This window comes from Corvus moneduloides, chromosome 6 (genome assembly GCF_009650955.1).
Source record: "Corvus moneduloides isolate bCorMon1 chromosome 6, bCorMon1.pri, whole genome shotgun sequence".
Lineage (NCBI taxonomy): Eukaryota > Metazoa > Chordata > Aves > Passeriformes > Corvidae > Corvus > Corvus moneduloides.
In genome coordinates this window covers 22,162,480-22,187,207 of record NC_045481.1, presented here as the reverse complement: position 1 = coordinate 22,187,207, position 24,728 = coordinate 22,162,480, and the positions used below count along the sequence as shown (strand labels likewise).

The window sequence follows — 24,728 nt, the reverse complement described above, 5'->3', positions numbered from 1 at the left end:
CAGAAAGTGGAAAACAAAATTGCATTGTGAAATGGAGAAGTTTTCTGAAGCCATTAAACATGACATTGAATTCATTTGCTTTTTCAAAAAACCAGATGATAAATCCTTGGACAAACATTAAACCAGGACATGTATGCTTTGAGAGCAGTGATGATTACAGGTCAATAACTGATATGCTGAACATTCAGTCACAGCGTTACCCCTGTGGACTACAGGAATGTATATTGGGGGATTAATATATAAGGGAGCAACAATATTTCTAAATAACCTTGGTCCACTCCAATTACTATGCAAATGTGCTGCAACTTTAAAAGTGACTTTGCTCAGTTAAAAATCTAGAAAGGGTGTCAAAATGATGAAGATCTAGCACTGAAAGATGGTCATTCCATGCTTCTCTAATAACAACTGATGGAGGGAATAATCAAGAGGATTTCTTCTCTGCAATGGGAATTACTAGAAACGACTGTGAAAAGCATTGCCTATAGTTATAGGAGTGTCACAGACAACAGTATTTTCTCCAAAATAAAGGAAACTGCACTAGAATTGCGATGAACTTAGAAACATTCTACATTCTGAGAAAGCTCAAGACTGGCTTTCATCAGAAACTGCAATAAATGCCATGTGTTCATACGGCTGCTACAAACATTCACATTACATAGTTCATAGACTTTGGCATATGCAGTATGAAAATTTCCAACTAGTGTTTGCTCTTTGGAACTACTATATCAGACCATGTATACATCAGAGGGCATTGCTGTTAAACACCACTGTATCAAAAAACATGAATATAATAATCCAGTACTAGTATCCTTCTTGGAATGGTAGAAAGCTGATGATAGATTAAAAAAAAAAAAAAAAAAAAAAGAGGAAGCAGAGATTAATAGTCTAGAAAAAGCTTTTCCATAAAAACAAGGACAAGCATTTGATGGAGAAAGTAGACCTAACAAATTGATCAGCAGCAGCAGCCTCTTTTCACCCCCTGCTAACAGGACATTCATTTAGAAACAAATTAATTTGAAACTGAAGAAGTAGTAAAGAGTCTAATACTGTCTGCCTGTAGAGAGAGGGCCATGGATCACATAAGCCACTGGCACAGCAATCCCTGATGATCATATGTAAAACTGGGTGCCGCTACTACAATAAGACTTCACTAGCATTTATGAGCTAATTTACATTTGAGAAAGCATCCAGGACAAGGCTAACAGTAACTGGAGGTAACACTACTTGGGCTCTAGAAAAACATTTTAGTGAAGATCAGGCTTACCACCACATCCTACAAGGCCTATTGAAGTGAATGCCACATTTTACCACAGAGTGCTATGGACATAAATCGTGTAATTCAGTCCTGAGCACTTAATTTCACAACCCACCTATGTATGGAAATTAATTTACTTTCTTACAACCAAAAAAAAAATCCTTCAAGCATCATTGTTCTAACTCAACTGTCTAGTCTCTCAATCCAGAGCTATGATAAAAAGTTCCGTGCTAAAGGCAGTACAGAATGGTGTTATTAACTAACTACACTAATGACACTTCCTGACTACATTATGCTAACTACATTAATGGCACTTACTCCAAAACAGGCAAGTTTGAGAGTCTAGCTTAGCCTCGAATGGTGTAACAACTTCTAAGTAACCCTCAAATTTCCCATTATCTGTGGTCTAGACTCAGCATACTTGGCAGTGACTGTACCAGGCACATGACAACTTGGCTGTAAACAGAGGGTGTCTACTGATGAAAACTACCAGGTGCAGAAAGACCTGGTTTTAGTGATGCTTTAACAGTGCTGAAATACAACTTTCAGTCTACACCAACTATACCTATTAACAGCAGCTTCTACTAAGCAGATGCTGAAAACAAGGCACAGTGAATAAAGATCAACTAAGTAATGATAAAGCTTTTGAATTCCTTTTGCTGACTAATGCTGATCAAATTATGGCGTAGAGATGGATCTAGGATAGTCAAACTGTATTTGTTGCTATTAAAAGAGGATTCAGTAGGAACATAAACTAAGTGCTTCACGATTCCACAGAGCAGAAAAAGAACAAGTGGTCCAGTATATGTGAGCAACTACACTCAGTAGCTTGTTTTTAGCTAATTAAATAGTAATAGAGGAATCCAGATATCATTAACGTCAAACATATCTTGTGTTCCAGGCAGCTTTGCAGTTGAAAACGTTAAGTAGGACATGCAGAAAGACACAAACAGTCTTAAAAAAAAAATTAGCCCAAGAGTTTAATCAAGCATGGGAATCTCTGAGCTTTACTGAGGACTACCAAAGCATTGCCAAACAGGTCGTGCACACACAATTAATTGTGTACTGGGTGGTGCCAGAATTCAGGATTTATGTGTCCTTATTTGCAGACAATGAAGAAATCAAATGTGCAGTGAGAAGCAACTTCAGGCAGCCAAAAAAAAAAACATTTAGTGAACATTCTGAGCTGCAAAATGGTTCATCTGACAAGAACTTTTCTTCACTAGAGTGTGTTTTCTGTTTGGAGTATCCACCTGAGTATAAGGACACTTGTATTGTTATAAGGCAGAAGCTTCTTACTACTTTATTTCAAGTGTACAAAAAACTAAGTATCCTCATGACTAACCCAACACAGACTGCTGTACCCATTTATGACAAGAGTTGGCTTAGTAAATGTACAAGGGAGCTGTATAAAAATAGGTATGTTACGTGCCTTGAAATTTACTGTTCAGATTTTCTCAATGGTTGTAAAACCTGTTGAAGTTCAAAGGTGAAAACTCAGGATCTGAGTAAGGTGTCTCGACCGTATTCTCATAAGGCATTGAAGATATACAGAAGATATGCTCCACATAGAAAAAGAGATTGAGTAAGTTTGCAGGAATGAGTAATTTGTACTGACAACAACCAGCAATCTACTTAAATGTATCTGACAGTGTGTACTAAAACTGAAAGGTCTCACAGAAATCATTAATCATTTTTCTGTTGAACATAAAACTGGAGAGAAGTGGAAAGACAAAGAGCCAAAAAATGCAGGTAAAAGATATGTCAGAAGTAACACAAGTGCTCAGATTTATAGCACTGCAGAAGTATTTGACTCCAGAAAGACTAGATTTGAAGCACATCAGACTCAAAAATGTTGATTTTTTTTTATTGTGCAAAGCATTTCATATTTAAAATTTAACAGACCAAAAGAAAAGGCACATTATTTAGACAGTGCTACTTCCTTGTTACAAAAAAAAAAAAAAAAAAAGCATGCAGGAAGACACTGCAGGTAATCGGACAGAATCACCAGGAAGAAAAGTTGCCAGGAAGAACGAGACAGCAAATTTATAATCTGTAGATACTGCAAGAGGAAGATTTACAAAGTAGTATCAGGAAGTGAAAAAATAAATAAATTAAATAAAAGGAAAATAATTCACTACACAGGGACAAAGAATTTCAATAGACTAGTAGTATTAGGGTGACAGTGAATAATTTAAAAAAAAAACCACCTGTTCCAGTCCTTACATTATTTTACTCTATGGAGGAGCTAAGAGAACATATATTTTGCCTTAGAAGATGCAAACAAAAATTTCACTATTATTTCATTTTCCAATAACTAAAAAAACATAGTTGGAGATACTGGACACTCAGACTAATTGTCTACTGTTTTATGAGGCACACATCATGAGTCTTTACTTATTTGACCTTATTTCCCTCAAACAACTTTGGTACTTCTTCAAAGGGAGGATTTTTTAGCTGTCACTCAAAGGTAATAAATTCTCCATGTACCAATATGCAATTCAGCTTATCTGTGTATCTGACACAGTCAGTTCTTAGTGTCTCAAAAACACCAAAGTACCTCCAGCCAATCAGTCTGTTAATCAGCCACCATTTCACACACCAAGGAATAGCCTGAGAAAGCAAGACTTAACATGCTAGGCTTTTTGCCAGAGAGAAAGTTCTGGGCTGCTACTGGTCCCATGGATGCTGTTTCCAGAAGAGATTTTTGCAATGGTTAGAGATGCACACTGTGACCTACAGCTTCCACAGAGAATATCTGCAGGGGTTGCCACTGAGGAAACACAAAAGCAAACAAGTAGCTTTTAGAAAATTCAACCACTAGAATCTTTGTTAGGTGAGCTTTGGTCCATGACTTAAGCCATACCTTGCCAACTAAAGCAGGAATGTTCATAGAGTTGGTTGCAAATCCCATTCCATATGCCATTGCAGATTCCACACCTAGGAACCTGGCAACTAGCTTTTCCAGCTCCTCATGCTTGTCCAAGTTTCCTGCACATAAAACAAATGGGAAATGCAGAGTAAGCAAAAGCTTTCACTATTGCTAAATTCTGCAAAAAGAATTTCCACCAACCAAGCTACGCTTTCTTTAAAGGCCCCTAAGGGAACACTGAAAAAACCCCATATATGAAAACATAAGACAACTGCTGTGCAATGTAAATCCAGGGAGTCAATTTGTCCTCACTGAAGTAAAAGTTTCTTTATTGGTTAGACTAAAGTTCAATGCTGGAACGATTAATGGTTCAAAGACCTGCAATCAGATACAGACTTTGAAATACACATTCAGGGAACATACTATCATCCTCCAACTTACCCATCTCCTGCCTAGTGCTGCACACCCCAGCTCCATACTGGGACAGAACTTCAGCAGCTGCTTCTTGACAAGCCCCAGCCTTCTGTGCAAATCCAAGGTAGTTGTAGGAACCCATATTTATAATGTCTTTTATCACTCTCCCTGTGTACCTGTGTTTTAAAAACAGCATAAGTTAGGATACCCAAAATTTAAAAACTTATTTACACCAGAAGATTATTATTTCACTTTCCTAGACTATACATTGAAATGTTAAAACTCAATAGAACCGAACATTATTTCAGTACTGCCTCTCATCATCAAACTGCAACAATCAGTGAAAAAGATTCTTTCCCTATCTTACAATCTCAAATTAATTCCCAGGAGAGTTTACATTTAAAGGTGAATTTGCTATCATATATAAAATTGCTTGAGGCTTCTCAAAGCATCTGTTGCTCTGACATGTTTCCCCCTCCATCCCAGAAGCATACAAGTTTTTTTTCAATTACAAAATAACACCTCTCTATCAATTAACTTGGCAGCCCCTCAAGCGGGATATCCTCTAACCACAGAAAGGAAACACATCTGGCACTTCTGTGCTAACAATACGTGACAAGGAGAACAAGGAAGAAGTTTAGCAGAAAAAAATCTGTTTTAATTCTTTTGCCCTTGAAAGCCAAGAAGAGACATAACTAGTTTCACCAAGTACTGTGCTGCAAACCTCTTCACATCAAACTGGTGATATGTCATTTCCAATTTGTAAAAATCCTTTCATTGTATTTCCGATTTTGTTTCTACAGACTACTTCAGTTCTGACTCAAAGCAATCATGTTAGAGTCAGTTCAGGCAGCAGCATTTACTTCAAGTGGAAGAACTTCTAAATGAACAGAGACACAAGCAGCAGTGCAATCCAAAGGATCTACCCCAGGTTCTTATCATACACAAAGGTATGAATTTTATTGCAGGTGTATGCCCAGGAGATCATAGTACAGTAAAGTAGCCAAAAGATTATATACAAATCATCGCGTTGGTGGCTAAATGCATTTCAAAAGAGCAAAATTCATTGATTCAAGCTGCTAGAAAGCTCAAACTAAACATAATTCATTGCTCCTTTAACCTCGCAGCCTGCAACTTGCTTTTAGAGACCCTATATTTCAAGGCAGGTCTTGCAAGTGTTTTCTTCAATTTTGACTCACGTGAATGTCCAGTTATAGTCATGGGAAACTCTCTCCATCATGTCCACTTTGGCCCCTGGCACACTGCAGATCGGACGGTTCCAGCTGTCCCGAATGCGCATGTAGAGGTTTCTGTTGTAGAAATTTTCAAAGTCCTGGTACAATGGGACAAAGTCCTGAAACACATCAAAGGCACTCAAAGTAAAAGGAAAGTATATACAATAGCAAAATTAGAGTAAGAAGAATAATTCTTTTCTGTCATTCTGGTATAATGAAAAAACTCAAGAAAACAAAACATAAAATAACCCCCTTCATTAAATCCTTGGGCATATAATCTTTGCAGGAGAGGTATAGTCAGCCTTCAGAATTAAGCAGAGCAAAGGAACATGCAATGGCTTTTTGGCACCAAACAGCATACACTGCTCTACTGAATACACAAAGACTTTTAAAACTAAGGTGCTCTACCATATTTTATTCTGTGCACAAGGAATGCATTTAATATAGCAATACTAGCATTATTTTACACATTACCATTAGAACTTTTCACAACTTTTTGTTCTGAATAGAAGCTAATAAGCTACATTATGGCACCGCTCTTCTGCACAGCTTATCAACACTGAAGTCCCATGTGATTTTTATGAATGAGCATTTCCTGAATTTTAGCTTCCCTTCCAATGTTTTCCAGGAAAAGTAAGTGACTGCCTTGAATGGATAACACAAGAATGTCAAACTAACTGCAGCAGCAAGGACATCTGATCACTCAAGAACATTTTTTTTCTTACTCCAAAGTCACAAGATTTCCTTTTTACTAATTAATTAAAGAAAGTTTGACATTTAGTAACGATAAGAATGCATAATTCATTTGCTTCTGTTGGGGGAAAAAAAAAGCGCCTTTTTAATCATCTACAGAGGAAAAAGTAGAATTTATTACAAAGGTATGAGCCAGCAGAGTATTTCTTCCTGTTTTGCACAAGAAAAATGCAAACATTGTGAATTTTATTTTTGGTGACAGTATGAGAAAGGCAGAGTATCTATCTCACCAAGTACTACAGCGTCAGACATTTGTACCACTGAAGCAAAACTGGGAGCATTTATGGCAGATCTTTAATAAAAACACAAACGGGCACTGACAAGCTCTTACTTACAATGTTTGCCTGCAGGAGGAGTACTCCTTTCATTACCTTCGTATTGTAATGATTTAACAACTTTGTCCTTGCAGTTTGGAGTAAAGGAACATTTAGGTCCGTACCTTTGCATCCTCCTGCCAGCAGCTGCACAGGAAAGACCAAGCCCAAAAGTGCCAACTTCTAAGCCTAAGCACCTAAACCCATTTCTGATTTGCCTGTGCCAAAAAGGCACAAAGATATTAATTTTCATCATTTCAACTATGGAAAAACAACCCAAATTTAGCTAGCAATCACTCTTCCAGAGAATCACAAGCATGTCCTTTCTCAAAGACAGACAGTGGGAATAAAATTTCTATGCACTAAGATGCACAGAAGGGCAATTATTTCTTCCATGTTCCTGTCCCAATTCATGACACAAAATCAAAATAATTATCCACAATTGTTTCAAACCCTCTGCTATGTTATTTGTAGAGGGGTGGAGGAAGTGAGATCAAAAAGAAACCCTGGCACATTAGAAGATCAATACTTGAGAGACTTGTTAAATCTAATTATAATCTACTGAGATGCTTCTAAGTATTTTCCACTCCTCTCAACCATCTATGCACAAGAGTTCAGCTTTGCAATAGTTATCCAAGCACACCAACTATGTGATCCAAGAAACAATTGATATTTTAGCCAAGGTTCTTGGCTAGGAAGGGAAGCTGGAAATGAGTCATTATACCAACCCAAGCAGGTATGCCTGCATTGATACAATCCAATCCCACTCCAGATTACTCATCAGATGAGTTTTCTTCTGAAACCCAAGCTGACAAAGCCGGAACAGTAACAAGCTCAACTGGTGAGATAAGGGCAATCACCCACAACAGGTTGGCACCACCAGTATACGTAACAAAAGCATGATCTTACAAGCCAGCATTAGAACTAAGTTTAAAGGGATTTAACTGTGAAGTAGAGAAGTTCTCTGAACCTAATGGATTATGATAAAGAAAAAATGTGTCTTAAAAGTCAAGAATTCAAGGAATAAATTATGGGTAAGGGAATTAAGGTTTAATATGGGACACTAGCTTTAGTTTTTTGGGGTACCAAGTTGTAGGATTATAGTAAAGGACTTTAAGTTGAGGTATCAGCATACTGTGAACTCCTTTGTTATCTATACATGTACCCCTCCCTCCAACAAACCATCCTCAGATAGGTCTCATGAGAAAGTTCCTTGGAACAGACAGGCAGGAAGTACTTTGGCATAATGCAAAACTGGATTGTCTATTTCCTCAGTAATCCTAACCCCACTGAGGGGTTCTCAGGACCCATGCATCTGAGAACGTGTAAAGAGAAAGTGTAAGGATATTGTGCCTTTATAAACTGATACTGACTTTTGGCGTTTGAGAGCCCTCTTTTGGAGCTGGCATACAGGAGCAGATGGTCTGCTGGTTGGTTTGGGGGCTGGTTTATTTATCTCCTCCATGCTTCTGCAGTCTGGCATTCCAGATAAGAAGTAGAGAAGTAGAGAAGATAGTACAACAAAAAGCCTTGAATTCCTCATGCTAATTTAATGTTTTCAATCTTTGAACCAAAAAAGTAAACACCTGGGAGGAAGGGATGGATGAAATCTATCAATCCATACTTTTCATCCAGAGGGTATTCACCCAGAGGGCACTGCAAGAGACTCCTAAGGCAAACTGGTCACAGCACCAAGCCAGACAGAGATCAAGAAGTTTGGAGAATGCTCTCAGGCACATGGTGTGACTCTTTGGGATGTCCTGTGCAGGCCTAAGAGCTGGACTTCAATGTCCTTGTGGGTGCCTTCCAACTCAGTATATTCCATGATTTCAAATTTTTGACACATGCAGCCACAGTGCTCTGCTGCAAAAGTGTCCTAGAGCTGGAAGCAACCACTATCACCTTTAAATGGCCTTCAGAGCTTGCTGTTTTTCCATCACATTCTCATCTTATTTCAGATCCAACACTCCTTCTAGCTGTAAGAGTCCCTACGAATATCAGTCTGAGATGAAACAGTTTCATTCAAGGAAAAATATTCTAGGAGTTGATTCTTTGAGCAATCTTCTGAATAAGCAGAGTCAAACAACTGCAAAAGTTACACTGGTTCCAAAAGAGAGAGCAAAAGCAGCAAGTTCTTTCATTTATGGAGCTAAAAAAATCCTAAACAGCTTTATTCCTGTCAATTTAAGCATTGAACACATCCCCTATTAGTGAGGGGATGCCTGATGAAGACACCGAAGTACTAGTGGTCTCCCAGAAGCCCGAAAAGCATAACAATTTCAGTGAAAAGCACAGCCAATCAAGGGAAGAATAAAATTCTCCCTTGGGGTACAACACCTTAACATAGGTGATTAAGGAATTCATTATTTCATCATACTGTAAATTAATATTACAAGTGAAGGTCATAACAAGAGCTTTGTAGCCTTTAGCTCAGGGCAAAGGGACATGCAAATGCAGTAATTATGCTACTTTTAGAGCCAAGTTTTCACAACATCGCACCTAAGCTAACAAATGGTGCCATAAGCACCAGCAGGGCTTATCTGCAATTCGCATAATGTGCTCCCTGGTAATACATAACTGACTCTGAACAGAAATCAAGCAGACAATTGCAACAAATTTCAGGCTTCTGAAAGGAAGCAGAAAGACCAGTTTCATCTCATTGTTACATGAGTCAAGAAAAAGTGGAGCAATAACTGTGGGTAGCCTTTGTACCATCAGGAGGCCTCTGATGAGCTACACAGATGTTAAGATGACACTGAACAAAAGACTCCAGTTTACTGCCCCTGAAATATTCCTACAGCTGGACTCCTGTGAACATGTGTTTGAAAACCCCAGATGCTAGAAACACGTTCTAACTGGGCAAACTACAGAGCATGAAGCAGTATATTAGAGAGTTACCAGCCCCATTTGCACAGTCACTCCCATATACAAAACATGTAAGGTAATCAACAGGCAAATTAGACTGGAGGAAAGGTAAAAGTGATTTTCATCCTGCCTAGAAAATCCTATAAGCATTTTGCAGATTTAACTGCATTGTATGACCAGACAGCACATTAAATTGGGTACGCATAAATTGATTCCAGAGTAATTGAGAATTTTTCATCTTGCCGTTTACCCATGCCTAAAACAGACCGGTAATGCTTCAGAGAGGATGTGCTACACAACACTGGTTTCCAGGAAAAGCTCAGCTGGATGTATTTGAAACAAAGCCAAAACCCATGAAACTATTTCCTGGAAATCAGTACTAGCAAAGTCTGTCCCTTTTCACCCTTTTGTGTTTCAACAGTGAGTGAATATTAGGTTTTCCTGGAATCATTCCTATCAGTTCATGGCTCTAATAAATTCCAAGGAATTTACCTGCCATCAGAGATAGCTGTAATTCAAACCTGTTCAAAATCATGCTCTGCTCTTTAAATTTAGTCACTTGCAGTTTTCTAGTTATGATGCAGAATAAGATTATACTATTAAGTGACAATTTAAGGAAGGATTTTCTCTACTGAAATAAACTGCCCTCCCTAACACAGAAAAATTGAGTCTTTTTCTTGAGTTTGTTTTTAATACTACATTTTGGACCCAAGTTTATGTTATGAGTTAAATGTAACCACCTTCAGAAACACACCTCAGAAAATCCACATACTTCAATTCCGTGCTTTTCAGAACAGGTTCATTCAGCCCTTTACAAAATACTTCCTCACACTACGTAATTTTGTAATTTTTCACCTAAGCAATTATGAACTATTTCAAAAAGGTAAGGCTAATCCTTTTGCTTGATATTTAAGAAAATCATAATAACCTAGTTGGCTCTTCAGAATTTCAATAATAAAAAAGTTACTTTCCACACAGAGGTCACAAATCTACCAGAAAGTACCCCAGTGTAATCACAGGGCTCCTCTGATTTGATGTACTAGTAATAATAAAAAAGGTGAGTTTTGAGCCTTTTCTGCACACTGGTATCTGCACTCCCTTACCAAAAGATGATTGGGCTGTCATCCAGCAGAGAGATTCAAATATTTGAGAAAATAATTTCAAAACAAGTTATTGAGCACACACCTTCCCCTCCACCTCCTGCACCAAAATAACCCCTGGCTCCCACATTAGACCTGCTGCAATGTGCTCTCATCAATTCATTTGCCAGCAAACAAAGCTTAAAGCAGCAAAGGGTGAGGATAAGTACTGTATGTTCTAGACCTCACATGATCACTTTTCTATTTGTCTGATATCAGAAACAGCTATTACAATCTAAGTGCTAGAAACACGATTTGGGGAAGTACACTAAACTGAGATTTCTCCAACACCAAAGCTTCTTTAAACAGGATTTCCTATTTTTCATTCTTACACAATATTCACTGGCACTTTGTATTAGCTCCATCTGCAGACATCCTATGTACAAACAAAACCAGAACACATGCATCTCTTCATGGAAGCCATAACCAACACAGAAGCTGAAAGAGTTTCAATTCATCTGTCCAGAAGGCATACTTATTAAGCAAATGTCTTTCAGGGTAAGAGGTAAGATGCAATGCTGAGTTAATTTATAAAAAAATTCAAGGCTACATTTCTTTTAGGACTAGGATAATCTGTTGCTAACCACCTCTGTGCTTCAGGGTCCTCTATGGCAATCTTTACTGAGAGCCTAATATCATTAATGTGTTACTGAATTAGACCTACTGCCCCCTTTCTGTACACTCACTCATGTAAGAGCCATGACTGCTCCCACAGAAAAGGACTGCTGTAAGCAGTTCTTACACACTGATAACAGGACAAGCGTTTCACAACAACTGTGCAACAGAAATGTAACAATTACAGTATAGAGTAACTGCACCAACACTTCAGTTACTCCTTTAGAATTCTCAACACCATGAATACCTATCAATATTTAAACTTTTATTCTAATGTCTTAGTAGATTTCTGCAACTGTTTTGACTGCTCTCCACTGTACTTTATATACAGAAAAATGTAAGGGTGTCATGTTCTCAAGTGTCATAAACCAAAGTAGCTCAAAAGACATTAATGAACACATCAAGTTTCAAGTTGAGATTTAACCAGCATTCTTTAATTAGATATTTTAACTATTAAGAGGGATCCAAGATTTTTACTTTCATATTCCACAAGTCAGTTTTGGCAATAGCATAAATTTAAACTCCTGTACTTTAAACCAATATGAAACGCCTTTTACTCATTAAACTCCTGTAAGAATGTTTGTTTTGGAATTTAGTGCCCTACTGTGACTCTGCTTAATTCTACCTCACAATGTTCACAGAAGGAAGTTACCATGAGGTAATTTTAGGCACTGATCCTTAGCTAATCTACTGCAAAAAACCAGGCACTTTACTCCAATGCTGTTTCCCTTGATTATTTGTTTGACTTACTGAGATGTCCCTTCTGCGTCCTCCTATTTTCTGCTAGCCAACTGCTTTTGTGGCTGCACAGAGAACCAGAAACCAGCAACTGGAAAAGGACCTCCCTTAACATTTTATAAGCCAGATTGGCTTCCCAAAGCAGTTGAGAAAAACAGAACCCAAATCAGCAAGAGTAAGTAAGACCTTTGGAGAAAGCTCACTGACAGTCACACTCTTTAGAAGAGGGCTCACATTAAAAGTTAGCAAGAAAATAGCTTGTGAACTTCAAGTTTCAATGGTAGCTTTCCTAACAACAATTAACTCCTGTGGGGAATAAAGATCTCTGAAAATAATTTACAAGTACTGAAAATCAGAATTATCCATTCCAGGCTAACTGCTGAAGCAGGCAAGACCTTTCACCTGGTAACAGAAGCTTTTGTGAACAGGTCTTAACATGAATTAATTCTTTCTAATCACTATCAGTGAGCCAGGAGTCAGTACCTAAAATTACCAGCTAACCTGCATGTGTTCTGGACTCCAAATGAATTTAAAGTCATATAGCTTGTGCTCTGGAGCTGACCCACAAGCTTCTCTTTGCAACTGCTTCAGGTAAAAAGAATTAATAACATTTCTAAATCAAAACTCAGCCTCCAGATCAGCATCAGAAAGCCTCCCAGACTCAAACCAGAGCCTTTCTTTAGGTACTGATGCTGGCACATGCAGTCTCTCTTCCCCAAACCCTTGTTTCTGCAGTTGGGGGATCCTTCAGTAGGTTGATATAACTGTCAATGCAACTTTGCAGTGAGACAGATGAGGAAACTACTCTGAGGAAAAATAACTCAAAAGAAACATTATTTTTTAACAACACAGCAGTACTTGTATAGTATTTAGAGCATCCAGAAGACAAGGAAAACAGCAGAAAACTTTGAACACCACTTCTCCCCAAAGAAATACTCAAGCCTCAGCCACATCATTTCCCCCTGAACATTATTTCCGAGTGGTTACCTTCTGTTCTTCTCTTTCTGTTGCATTTTGACACTTCTCAATCTTCCACTGCCGCATGAAATCTCGCAGATATCCAAAGAGAGTGAGAACACCATAGCCTACATAGGTCAGCACAGCAACCAGCATTGGTGTTTCTTCAAAAGCTTCATTGAAAGGCCTTTTGTATAATCCTCCATTGTGCACAATATGATTTATCTATAGTAAAAATTTAAAGAAAGGCAGTTGGGGTATTAATTGAAGAAAAGGCAGATAGACATTTCAGAGTAGTCCCCAGCCCTCTGGTCAGTTATAGGCTCTGCATCCCCCCGCCACTCAGCACAAAGTGCTTCCAGCTAAGTTCAGCCATCACTGATAAATACTGCCAGCCTCTGCACAGAAGTTGCCATATTGCTGATATAACCAAAGTCACAGTTACCAATCTAGGGCAGTTTAATCTAACATCTCACTAAAATTATTTAGCCTGCAAAGTTACATACAGAGCATTGCTTACATCTGGGCAAACCAAAATGAAAAAAGTGCCTTCACCAAGAGGACACAAATAACAGAATAGTGATGTTTCCTAGGATTACTACAGAGAAAAAAAAAATAGAAAGTAATAGTTTTATTGATCTAAACAATATATTCTCAGACTTGGATGCCTATATTAGTGTTACAAAACAATCACAATCCATGTGTCTCCGTCGCTGTTAGCCTAAAGATGCTGACATAAACACTGTACTCATCCATGAGGCGGACACGACACCACAGACAAAAAAGTCATTGTATATAGAGTCTCAACACAGCATATATGTCAGCACCAGAACAAAGCAAAGCTTTCTGCATAAAATCCACGCTAAAAGTCATCTTGCTACTTACATATCATCTGAAGGTAAGGTATTTGCTAGCTGCCAAATACATACAGCAGGTCTATCTCAAGTACAGTTACTGGAATATGCAATATTTGTGACTATTACAGAAAAGCTTCACAGCTACAAGCCAAGTGTTCACACAACATTAACACTGGGAAAAAAAATAATGGTTTTAACTAGACTACTTTTTCAAATAGTTACATTAAAGATCAGATCTCATAAGTCAATGAATGAAAACACAGAAACCTAGCCATTAGACACAAATTGCTGTCTGCATTGCTAAAAGTTATAGACTGGCTGCACTATAATAGAATGGCTACATATGAAAAAACACTCTCCAAGATATAAATCCCCTTTGTGTAGCATCAAATATATATAAAAATAAGAAATGTATTTCTTCAAATATACTAATCAAAGAAACCTCAACACCTAGGAAAGAAACTGAACCTAGACACGTCAAAAAAAGACAGTGGCAAATAATTCCTGAGGGGTGTGAGCCAGCAGACACAATAAAACCAATTATTCACCTATGTCACTCAGATTATCATATGAGAAAGTAAGGTAGAATTGTACAAACCTCTACAACAGCTGATGAATCAATAAAGGCACACATACTTGCTGGCCTTACCAGACACTGCATTATTTGGAAAGTGATACCTGCTCATCTCAGGTGCTGGAGCAAGTCTGTATTTCAAGTCTGTCATTGATAACGTGAAAGCAATTTTTCAGAAGCAAGGGTCTGCTGTTGGGGATACAATTATGCTACAGCTATGCAGTCACCGAGTATAACCCACAACAGCACCTTCCCTCCTGACAGTCATTTCTACCTCTTCCCTTCTGCTGACACAGTTCTAAGCAAAGCAAAGCTTTGATTTGGCCAACATAGTCGAGGGGACTTTAGAAGAGGTGTAAGGGTGGAAACAAAATAGCAAAGACACAGTAGGAACTTCCCTTTTTAGCACTTAAAGCCAGATGCAGGTAACTAACTTGGAGTGCTTTGAGGCCAGGTTTAATACTGAAGTACTATTTTAAAAACATACTGCATACAGTGGTGGCTTGAGTTAGAAAATTGCTATGGCTTTGGAACAAGTGTACGTACACTTGCTTACCACATTGCAGCTCAAGTGCTGGCAATTTAAGGCTTTAATGCAGGCCAAAGGTTCATACACTGTTTTCTTCATGAACGATGCCAGCCAAAGAAATTGCCCCAGCCCCTCTCACTCCCACTTTGAGCCATCCGCACCAGTCTCCAGCTTGCACAACTAAAGCAACTAAATCTGATTATCAGCACAGTATCCCTTCAACACTGAACCTATCCATGTTGAAAATATAATCATTTGCAGAAGGTTATTCATTAGACTGTAATAGCCTTTACAGTTCTGCTCCACAAAGTCATTCGATAGAGCTCAGCAAACAAGAGCCAGCAGCTTTTGGAGAGAGAGGAGGGGCAGCAGCACCATGACAATCACCGAATCAGTGAGCCAATTGAAAAGGAAAGGAAAAACCGTGAAAGCAAAGGAAAAACCGTGAAAGCTGCCTCTTCCCTATTACTCTCAGGATTGCTTAACTGTATCACTATGGCTCCAGTACCCAAATCTATAGAATTTTATTGCATCCACATACAAGAAAGACCACGCACCAAAGCTCCAAACACCAGAGTTTACAGCTTGATGAATTACAAGTTGAAGTTTTGCATCCTCACATTGTCAGATCAGGCTGTGAATAGCAGCTATTCAAGAGCATGCACACTACATACCTGCCACCTGGGCCTGTCTACTAGCAGCTGATTTCTGGATAAGCAGACAGAAAACTGGTAATGACTACTTTGCAAAGTACCTAGGATTGAATAACTAGAGATCACATCAAAGCTTCCAATGCCTTTCCCAGGTAACTGGAAGTTCAGCCAGAAGAGATGAAAGGCTACATCCTAAAATAAAGGATCTGAGGCTACCAAATACCAGAAAGTAGTTAGAAAAAAAACAACTAAGAGACCCAAATCTATATGCAAATTTAATCAGAATAAAACCATACCAAATTATTCCAGGTCTTTGGAGGTGCCTGGGCTTGTAACGCTAAAACTGAACAAGTTATTCCATATGGTTGAACCCAACATTTCACTAAGAAAGGCTGTTTTAGGAATACCTGTGTTGATTCAACCCATACTCCAATCAATTTCACCTCTCAGTGTTCTTCCACCAATGTGCTTATACATGGTTATATTCACTGTCAGCTACCACATCAGCTGAGAAGCTTGTGTTATCCTAGCTGAATCAAAAAATTAAAGACTGAATGCAATTCCACAAACTCTTCATGAAGCATATGACCATAAAAAAACCTCTAGAGCTGACTACAGAAGAGACATTTGTAGTCACATTAAATACAAGCCTATTTGTTTTTCTAAGAATGCCTTATAAATCCACACATTAGCCTTCAAATGAAGGCTTACATGCTGCAAGCTCCAAAGCTGCTGCAAAAGAGCAGCAATTTTAGGTCCAGAGACCAAGAAAGGAGGTGGCTACAGTTCAGTGCTTCATTTCCTTCCCATGGGAGGAGAAAAAAGGCGTGGAAGATTAAGACTTTTATGATTTCAACAAGCCTTATGATCATAAAGTGAGCCATGACCTTTGAAGTAGAATATACGGCATATCCAAGTACAAAGAAAAGTCAGAGTTCACTTAAACACGTGATTCAAAAAAGCACATGTATGCTCACCTACATCTCTCTTTCCTGTACCGTGCAGAGTATATGTATGCAGAAGAGCACCACCACATTAAAGAACTCAACTGCAGGAGAATCAGAGAGCACAACTCAGCTGGTTACAGGAGGCAGCAAAGAATCAGCCACAGGTAATGCCTGTATTGGGCCAAACTCTTGGGGAAACAAATCACATTAAACAGTATTGTAGCAGTTACTGAGCAGCAGCAGCAGCAGCAGCATCACACAGCTACTGCTAGAAAGGACTCCACTGGTCTAAGCAGAACACATCAGAGTCTGATGATAATCACAGAATGTACTGAGTAGGACCCACAAGGATCATCAAGTCCAACTCCCACCCCTGCACAGCACAACCCCAAGAGTCACACCATGTATTTGAGGGAGTTGTCCAAGAGCTTCTTGAGCTCTGTCAGGCTTGGTGCTGTGAACACTTCCCTGGGGAGCCTGTTCCAGAGCCCAACCACCCTCTGGGTGAAGAACCTTTTTCTAATATCCAATTAAATCTGCCCCAGAACAGCTTCAAGCCATTCCCTCAGGTCCTGTCACTGGTCACCAGATTGAAGAGATCAGTGCCTGCTCCTCCTCTTCCCCTCATGAGGATGTTGTAACTGCAATGAGGTGTGCCCTCAGCCTCCTCTCCTCCAGGCTGAGCAGACCAAGGGACCTCAGTCACTCTTCATAAAGCTTCCCTTCTAGATCCTTTCGCCATCTTTGTAGCCCTCCTTTGGATGCTCTCTGTATCCTTTGTGAGTGAGAAGACAAAAGCCATGCGCAAACATGGGAACATCGGCAGATGCTCCCATAGACAACACACAGGATTTACCACAGGGCTCTGGGTACACACCTTGCATGGCAGGCATGTATTTTGGGGACAGAAGATGCTACAAGTGCTACTGCACACAGTACGAGTTAAGTACACTGTAACTGCTTATTGCTGCTACCCCAGGAAAGGCCCAGCACTCTGTATTAAAGAGGCCGTTTCATTTCATACTGACAGGAAGAACAAATTAAGATGAACCTGGCAGACTTCATGTAAACACCTTAAAAAGATTATTTATGCTGGAACACAACTTTGCTAAATTCTTATTAAAATTTAGTAGCTTCTCATTGCCACATACCACACATACTGCAGAAATTTTACTAACAGGTTTGCAGCTTCTATTTTTAGAAACACAGTGTGAAAGACCACATCCATGAGTGTGCCTCTGTATGCAAAAGTGGTCACGTTTATTACAAAGGATTGAGGAAATCAGCACTACAGAAACCACAGCAGTGAGAATTCCATGATGGCAGCTGCTCTAAGCTGTTATGTATTCTGTGGTAATTTTACTGTCACCTTGCACTGCTTTGCTTAGACTTCAAATCTCAGACTGTTGCATGGGTAAAAAGACCCAGTATTTACCACCAAAATTAGAATTAAACTAGTTTGAATCACATTTTAAGCTTTTAAAAAAACCCTCACAGGTGATAAACTTGTTTTATAAAACAGACTTTAAGAGTATATTCCTCATTAAAGATTTGTTCTTCTTGACAGGTATTATCAAATATTTTTATTTGCAACTAGTTACTCACAACAAATTTGACAGCCCTTGTTTAAGATGCACTTACTGCATCTACAAAAATAGTGTAAATCTTCATAATGTTTAAAAGTTGTTTGGTTCTCCCCACCCCCATTAGCAAGTCGAGGATGCAATTAAACTTGGGGTTTTTTGCTTGCTACATATAGGTGACAATTTCAATCCTCCTGAGAATATACTTTTTTTTCTGACAGTTTACCTCAAATTTAAAACGTTAAACCTTACATGTAACTTTATCTATTATGTTCAGTAGATTTTAGGCATACAGAATTTTGACAGAGAATTTCCTAACTGCATGCTTAATTACTAAATATGATTTACAATAAAGATTTCCAAAGACAGCACAGGTCTGCAGTGCTTCCCTAACAAGTCAATCTCCAGGCTCTCAGATACCTCTGAAAGCATTTCCAGACATATTTACAATCTGCTCTCATTTTTATAGACATTAAACCCCATTACTTCCTAAACTTTGCAACTCCTGCTTTCTCAACTGTAAGTATTCTTCAAAACTATACTTTTGAATTAAAAACAGTTCTTTTTCTAGAATTCATTTCTTAATGATGGCAAAACAAAAAACTTGAAACCTCATTGAAGATGGGCCAATGTTTTATGTTCCATCTAGAGAAATTGAAGTCAATAGATAATTCAGATAAAGCTTTTGTCCTCCCAACAAACTGAAAACATGAAATTTAGAAAAACGTTGGTTTTGTTGTACAATTAAAACAGAAAAATACAACATGACATATCACTTAAGTACATATCATAAAAAAAAATTAACTTGTATACATTTATAACAATTTCTTAGAGCATTTAAGGTTTATCACCAGCTAAATTGGAAATGGCAGTACAAATATAGTCTATATATTTTAACACTTCACCCAAACTAATTTCTCAGTAGCACATACTCCAATCTAAGAGAAGCCCATCACATCAGCAGCTACCATGAGCATTTGTTTTCATACCAGCACAGACACACAAATTCTCAACAAGTACAACACTGGCACTACACCTACTAATTTAACATGATGGCCTCAAATAATTGTTTAGCCAGGGAAAATGTTGAGCACCTATTCCTTCCACAAAGGCTCACAGTCTTTTATAACTGAATTTGGTATTAGAAAAAGATCATTGTGCACAGGTACACTTTTTCAAAAATAAGAGTTTTGTCAGTTAACATATCTGAACAAGGTTGCAGTCTCTTCTAGATCAGACAACCTTCTCACTTGAGTTTTACGTTACTAACACAATAAATACAGTCAATCATAAAACCAAGCAAGAGTTGCAAAGTAGTAACTTCTTTCCTCAGGTCTGATATAAGCCTCAGAGTACCTGCTACAAGCCCTAAGGCACACATTTTTACAGGGGTTCGGGGATTAAATGCTAACATCTAAACCTGGACAAACTCTCCAGCAATCCTGTAACCATGGAATAACCAAGGCTGGAAGGGACGTCCAGTGGTCACCGTGTCCAAGCCCCAAGTCAAAGCAGGGCTAATTAAAACAGGTTGCCAAGGGCCACATCCAACAGTCTTGAACTCCTCCATGGATGGAGATTCCACAACCTCTCTGGGCAACTTCTTCCAGTATCTTACCACCCTCATGGGAAAAATTATTTTCCTTATGTGCAATCAGAATTTCCCATTCTTTTAAATTACATGTGCTGCCTTCCATACTATTGCCACATGCTTCCAAGAGCCTGGCCTCATTTTCTCTATATCCTGCAGCCAGCTTGTTAAGCTTCTCTCTCCTAAGGTTGAGCAAACCCAGCTGTCACAGCCTCTTCATTTCCTGGGGACCCTCCACTGGATTCACAGATTGATGTGGTTATGTCAACATCTTTCTGGGAAACTCAAAACTGGACACCATTTGCAAGATGCAGTCTCCCAAATGCTGACAAAGGGGGAACAACCACTTCATGAAGAAGTTAATGAGATTTAGATTCTCAGGATCATTTTTTTTCCGTCTGAATTTTAAATTTGCACACAGATGTGAAAAAACCTCACAATTCTGTACTCCAATTCTTTTTTATACCAGTGGCTAGGGTAGTTATTTAGCATATTTATCTTATCCTAAGTTTCATCTGAAACAAGATTCATGTCACTGCTACCACTAAATCATTTGTAGCAAGAAAAACTTGCAGTATCTGCTGCAGTCATCTTAAGTGTGCTCTCCGAAAGAAGTTACACTAACCTGAATTCCAGCAAAAGCATCTAAAAACCAAGAGGAAGCTATTGTTCCCCTGCATCCTGAAGCATCCCACGAGATGAACATACAAGCAGTTTGACTGCTCTATTTAAGAAGAGCAAGCTCAAATCACAGGACTACACAAGCTGTTTTCTGCATACAAAAGCTTCCAGGAAAGAAATACCTATGCTGGCTATTTTAATAGTTGTTAGAATTCAGGACTTGTGACAGTTTTAAAGGAATGCAAATCCCACAGTACTCCCACTCTTCTCAACCAAACTATTCCTTGTCTTCCTGAGGAAATAGTACAAGACCTTGTTTACAAAGGCATGCACATGCAATAAGCTATCTGGAAGTTGCTATAAGCTGGTGTTTGAAAACCTTCAAGAAACACCAGGGAAATTAAAACTTGTTTATATAATTCCAGCTCCCATCTAACTGACTTGGAGATACTGCACACAACAGAAATTAAGAACTTGATATCTAAAACCTATATTCCACTTTTATTGTTTTTAGTTTGAGACTATTCCTTCTTTAACTTCTAGAAGCATAATAGAACCATTCTAATGTGAGAAGCTCATTTAAGGAGTTAAAAAAAAAAAAATCACATTACTAAGAATTTGTTCACAATAATAGGTAGATTCCAATAAATTATCTTGGAAAATAAGGGCATCTTCTCCCATTAAAGATGTCCCAATCTCCCTATTCTGAGCAAGAAAAATCTTTTTAGATGCAGCACTGGAAAACCATTAGTCATTTGCAAAACACTCCAATGGAGAAATACATTCCAGTTTAAGATTGCATTGCAGAAAGAAAAAGCAATTTCCCCACACTCGTTTTTCCCACAAGTGTCTTGATAGCTCCTAAACACCATTTTTCTATTGAACTCAACACTCTCCCCAAAAGAGCAGAAGGGCATAAAAAGCAGAATCATGCACAACTTGAAGAGGTAACTTCACATCTCTTTTACTAACATTTGCTCTCTTTCTCCTATCTATGTTCAATTCCTCACATCATGACAATACCCTTTGAGATGTTAGGCTTTATCTTACATAGTGCAGTATTACACCAGAGCTCTATATCAATTTTAAGTCCATCTATAAATTACCATTCTTTCTAACAATGAACTCTCTCAACTGTACACAGTCAGAAAACAGTCACTTTTCTCTAACATTCCACAATTTTTAATTGCTATATGGTTCTTCAACCTCTTTTAATTAAGGTGTTCATAATGAGATTGAAATTCAGTGAATGCAACAATCTCTAAACAGATTAACTTCAAGCAGGACCCAAGTAATTTGAAAACAAGACATCTCAGGAAAGCCAAGAGCTGTTATTTATCTTAGTATTTCAGCAGAATGTTTTTTAATATGCTAGAACCTTAACTTCAAATGGTCACTTTTCTAGTCATTGATGCTATTCCATTAATCTCCAAGGTAGCCAAAGTCAGTTACTGCACAGTTTTAGTAGACAGCAAGGTTCCCTCTCCTCTTATCAAAAAGAGGTTTAGCAGTTCAGAAGGAGACAAATACAATCTCTTTGAAAATTAAAGCGAACAATTTCACCCTCTTCTGCTCATGCTGGAGTAACAGTAAAGAACCCATTCTATGTCAAATACCACTCCTAGTGAAGGGAGTATCATAAGGAAACCTTTGAATCTAAGCTCTAGGTTTTCTAGGATAAAACCCCCCAAAACAAGATAAACAAACAAATCAAAATTTTAAAACCCCAAAACTTACACAGGTAACCTGAGCAGAAATGTCCTAGGTAGAAGAGGACTCCTTTTTTTTTTCACACCGTTAAAAATGGATGAAGTTTTCCTGCACTATCAAGCCCTACTGGAGGGCATGGTAATGCCCTGTCTCTAAGCTCTCCCCTCAGAAGCTCTGTGGTTTTCCAGATAAATTGACAATGACTGGAACATTTCTTTAAACCAATGGTTTTCCTTGCCCCTCCTGTTCCCATCATTTTAGCTAGATCTCTTTCTGCCTCTTATTTCTCACACAAACCCTGCAAAACGCTTTTTTGAAAAAGTTCTTCTCCTCATCCTTATTTTCTGTTTTGGTTTTTTTTTTCTACTAAGTAACAATTGCATTCTTTTGTGTAAGCTGCCTCCTTTTTGGTACTTGCTTACAGTTGCAGATTCTCAAGTGCTGTATGTGGTATGTACCTGGTATATACCTACGCAGACAAATATATTCAACACAAAGTAAGCATTCACATGTTTCCCTTCTTCTGCATAAAGACCCAAAACCCAAAACTGAAAAGGCGAAAGACCAATCAAGTAGCCAAATCTGTGATACATCAGCAAACACATCTTCTGGCAGCTTACCACCACTGATGCTATCTGAGAAAGCTAGACATGATTAGTTCCCCTAAACAGTTGCTTCTTCCACTCCAGTTCTAACATTCAGATCCTCACTTCAAATTTAGCCCACATAAAATTATGGAGAAAAGGATGTAATACTCCTAATTATAAATCTCTGACCAGGAAGCAGCTGCCAGAAAGATATCAAACTTTCCTACACTCTTCTTCTACCCTCTGACAATGCCGCTATGCTTTGGCTTTTTGGTAAAATTTCTCATTACCACTTCTCCAGTGAACCCTCACTCGCTTTAGAAATAGTTATCTCAAATCCCTCAGGTCTCCAAAACATATCTGAGCATAGTATCACATGCAAGCTACTAAGTGAATAGAACATCTCATACACCAGAAAGGCTTTTAGGCTTCCTCAGTTTGACATCTATGGTTTTTCCAATTCACACACTGCATCACCCATGTTTTCCAGAAACCCAGCTGAACAAAATCTTTGAGGAAGTGCTTCCCTACGGCATTTTCTGTTCTCCTGAAGTAGAAGAATATAACTGTATTCAGACCTTCTTCTTTAGAAAGCACAGGGTGGGAAAAAACTCTCACAGAAGAACACTCACCATCACCATGCTTTGTCTTATTACAAAGATTTATGTGTAAGGTTTTATAGCCAGCAGTGCTTGGTGCTTGCAAGGCAAGACTACCAATGCCATGGCTCCCCAAACCAGTACAAGCTGACACTGCTGCCAAACGAAGGTTGTCACGGTTTAGCAAACCAAACCACTACAAAGGTATTGTACCTCCTTCCATTTGTTCACTCCCAGTACTGTGCCATACCTCCCAAGGGCCAGGGCAAGACTGTGAGCATCCATCCAGTTAAAGAAATACAGTAAGCATCCTAAGTTAATGATAACTCAAGGAAAAAAAAGCTTTGTTTTACCCTGCATCAGTTCTCAATCTAGTTCACACAGTGAATAAGTGCACAAGCCTACACTGAGAAAATAGAAGGGACAGCAGAGGACTGAAAAACAGTAGCAACATGAGACATGATGACAGAGGAAGGCTTTTCTCAAGCAGCTTGAGGCGTTCAAGGAAACACAACTTATTGACTTCTGCTGAGACTGACTTCATGAGAACCATTAAGTTCCTTACACTATAACACAAAATTTGAGTGTTTTGCAGAGAAACAACTGGAGTCTGCAAGCACAAATACACACTTGCATCACAGGGTGTTAATACAGCCGGATGGGAAGTGCTGCATCAACCTCCAACTCTGCTCTACAGGGAAGTCCCTGCTCAACGCTACTTGCACCCACAGCCCAGTGCATCGCACCTACAACAACAAAACAGCGGCGAAGAACTGCTAAAACCTTTTCTTCTAAAGCACAGACCTACTGCGGTATAGCGAGGTTTAAGTTCAAAGCTCTGCCACCACCAAAAGCCTTGCAGTAAAGTTACAGCCGTGACTCGAGGGTCAGTCATTTCACATGCCGCCACCAGTGCGGTAAGCGAGTAGCCCCCGGGCGCAGCCCTTTCTCCCCAGGCGAGGGCCGGCGACACAAACCACCTGGGTTCTGCCGACATCCCTCACAGCCACACCTCGGTGCCTTCCGGGGCCCCGCCGCCGCGCCCCGCGCCCGCCCCGGCGCCCCCCCTCCCCCGCGCACACCTGGGTGCCTGGCGGGCCGCGGACGAAGCCGTTGCGGAGCGCGCCGTGGGCGCCGCCGCAGCCGTTGGCGCGGGGCCGCTCGGGCCGCTCCATCGCGCCGGCCCCGCCGCGCCCGCTCCGCCGCCCCCGCCCGGCCGCGCCGCACCGGAAGCGCGGCCCGCGCTCCCCCAATCGCCGGCGCGGGCGTCACGCGGGGGGACGGGCCCCGCCTGGACGCGCCGGCGCGTGTGCGAGGCGG

General features: G+C 39.4%; 1 protein-coding gene across 1 annotated transcript in view; it reads right to left on the bottom strand.

Annotated features, from left to right (window-relative positions):
• Positions 1-24,592, bottom strand: part of SPTLC2 (serine palmitoyltransferase long chain base subunit 2) — an 80,452-nt gene extending 55,860 nt beyond the window's left edge. The window contains exons 1-5 of the mRNA XM_032111052.1: positions 24,491-24,592; positions 13,188-13,382; positions 5,741-5,895; positions 4,569-4,717; positions 4,122-4,246 (exon numbers count right to left, since the gene is read on the bottom strand). Of these exons, the coding sequence (XP_031966943.1) occupies positions 4,122-4,246; positions 4,569-4,717; positions 5,741-5,895; positions 13,188-13,382; positions 24,491-24,583 (717 nt within the window). The 5' untranslated portion in view covers positions 24,584-24,592. The remainder of the gene's footprint in view (positions 1-4,121; positions 4,247-4,568; positions 4,718-5,740; positions 5,896-13,187; positions 13,383-24,490) is intronic.
• Between the last annotated feature and the right edge of the window lie 136 nt (positions 24,593-24,728).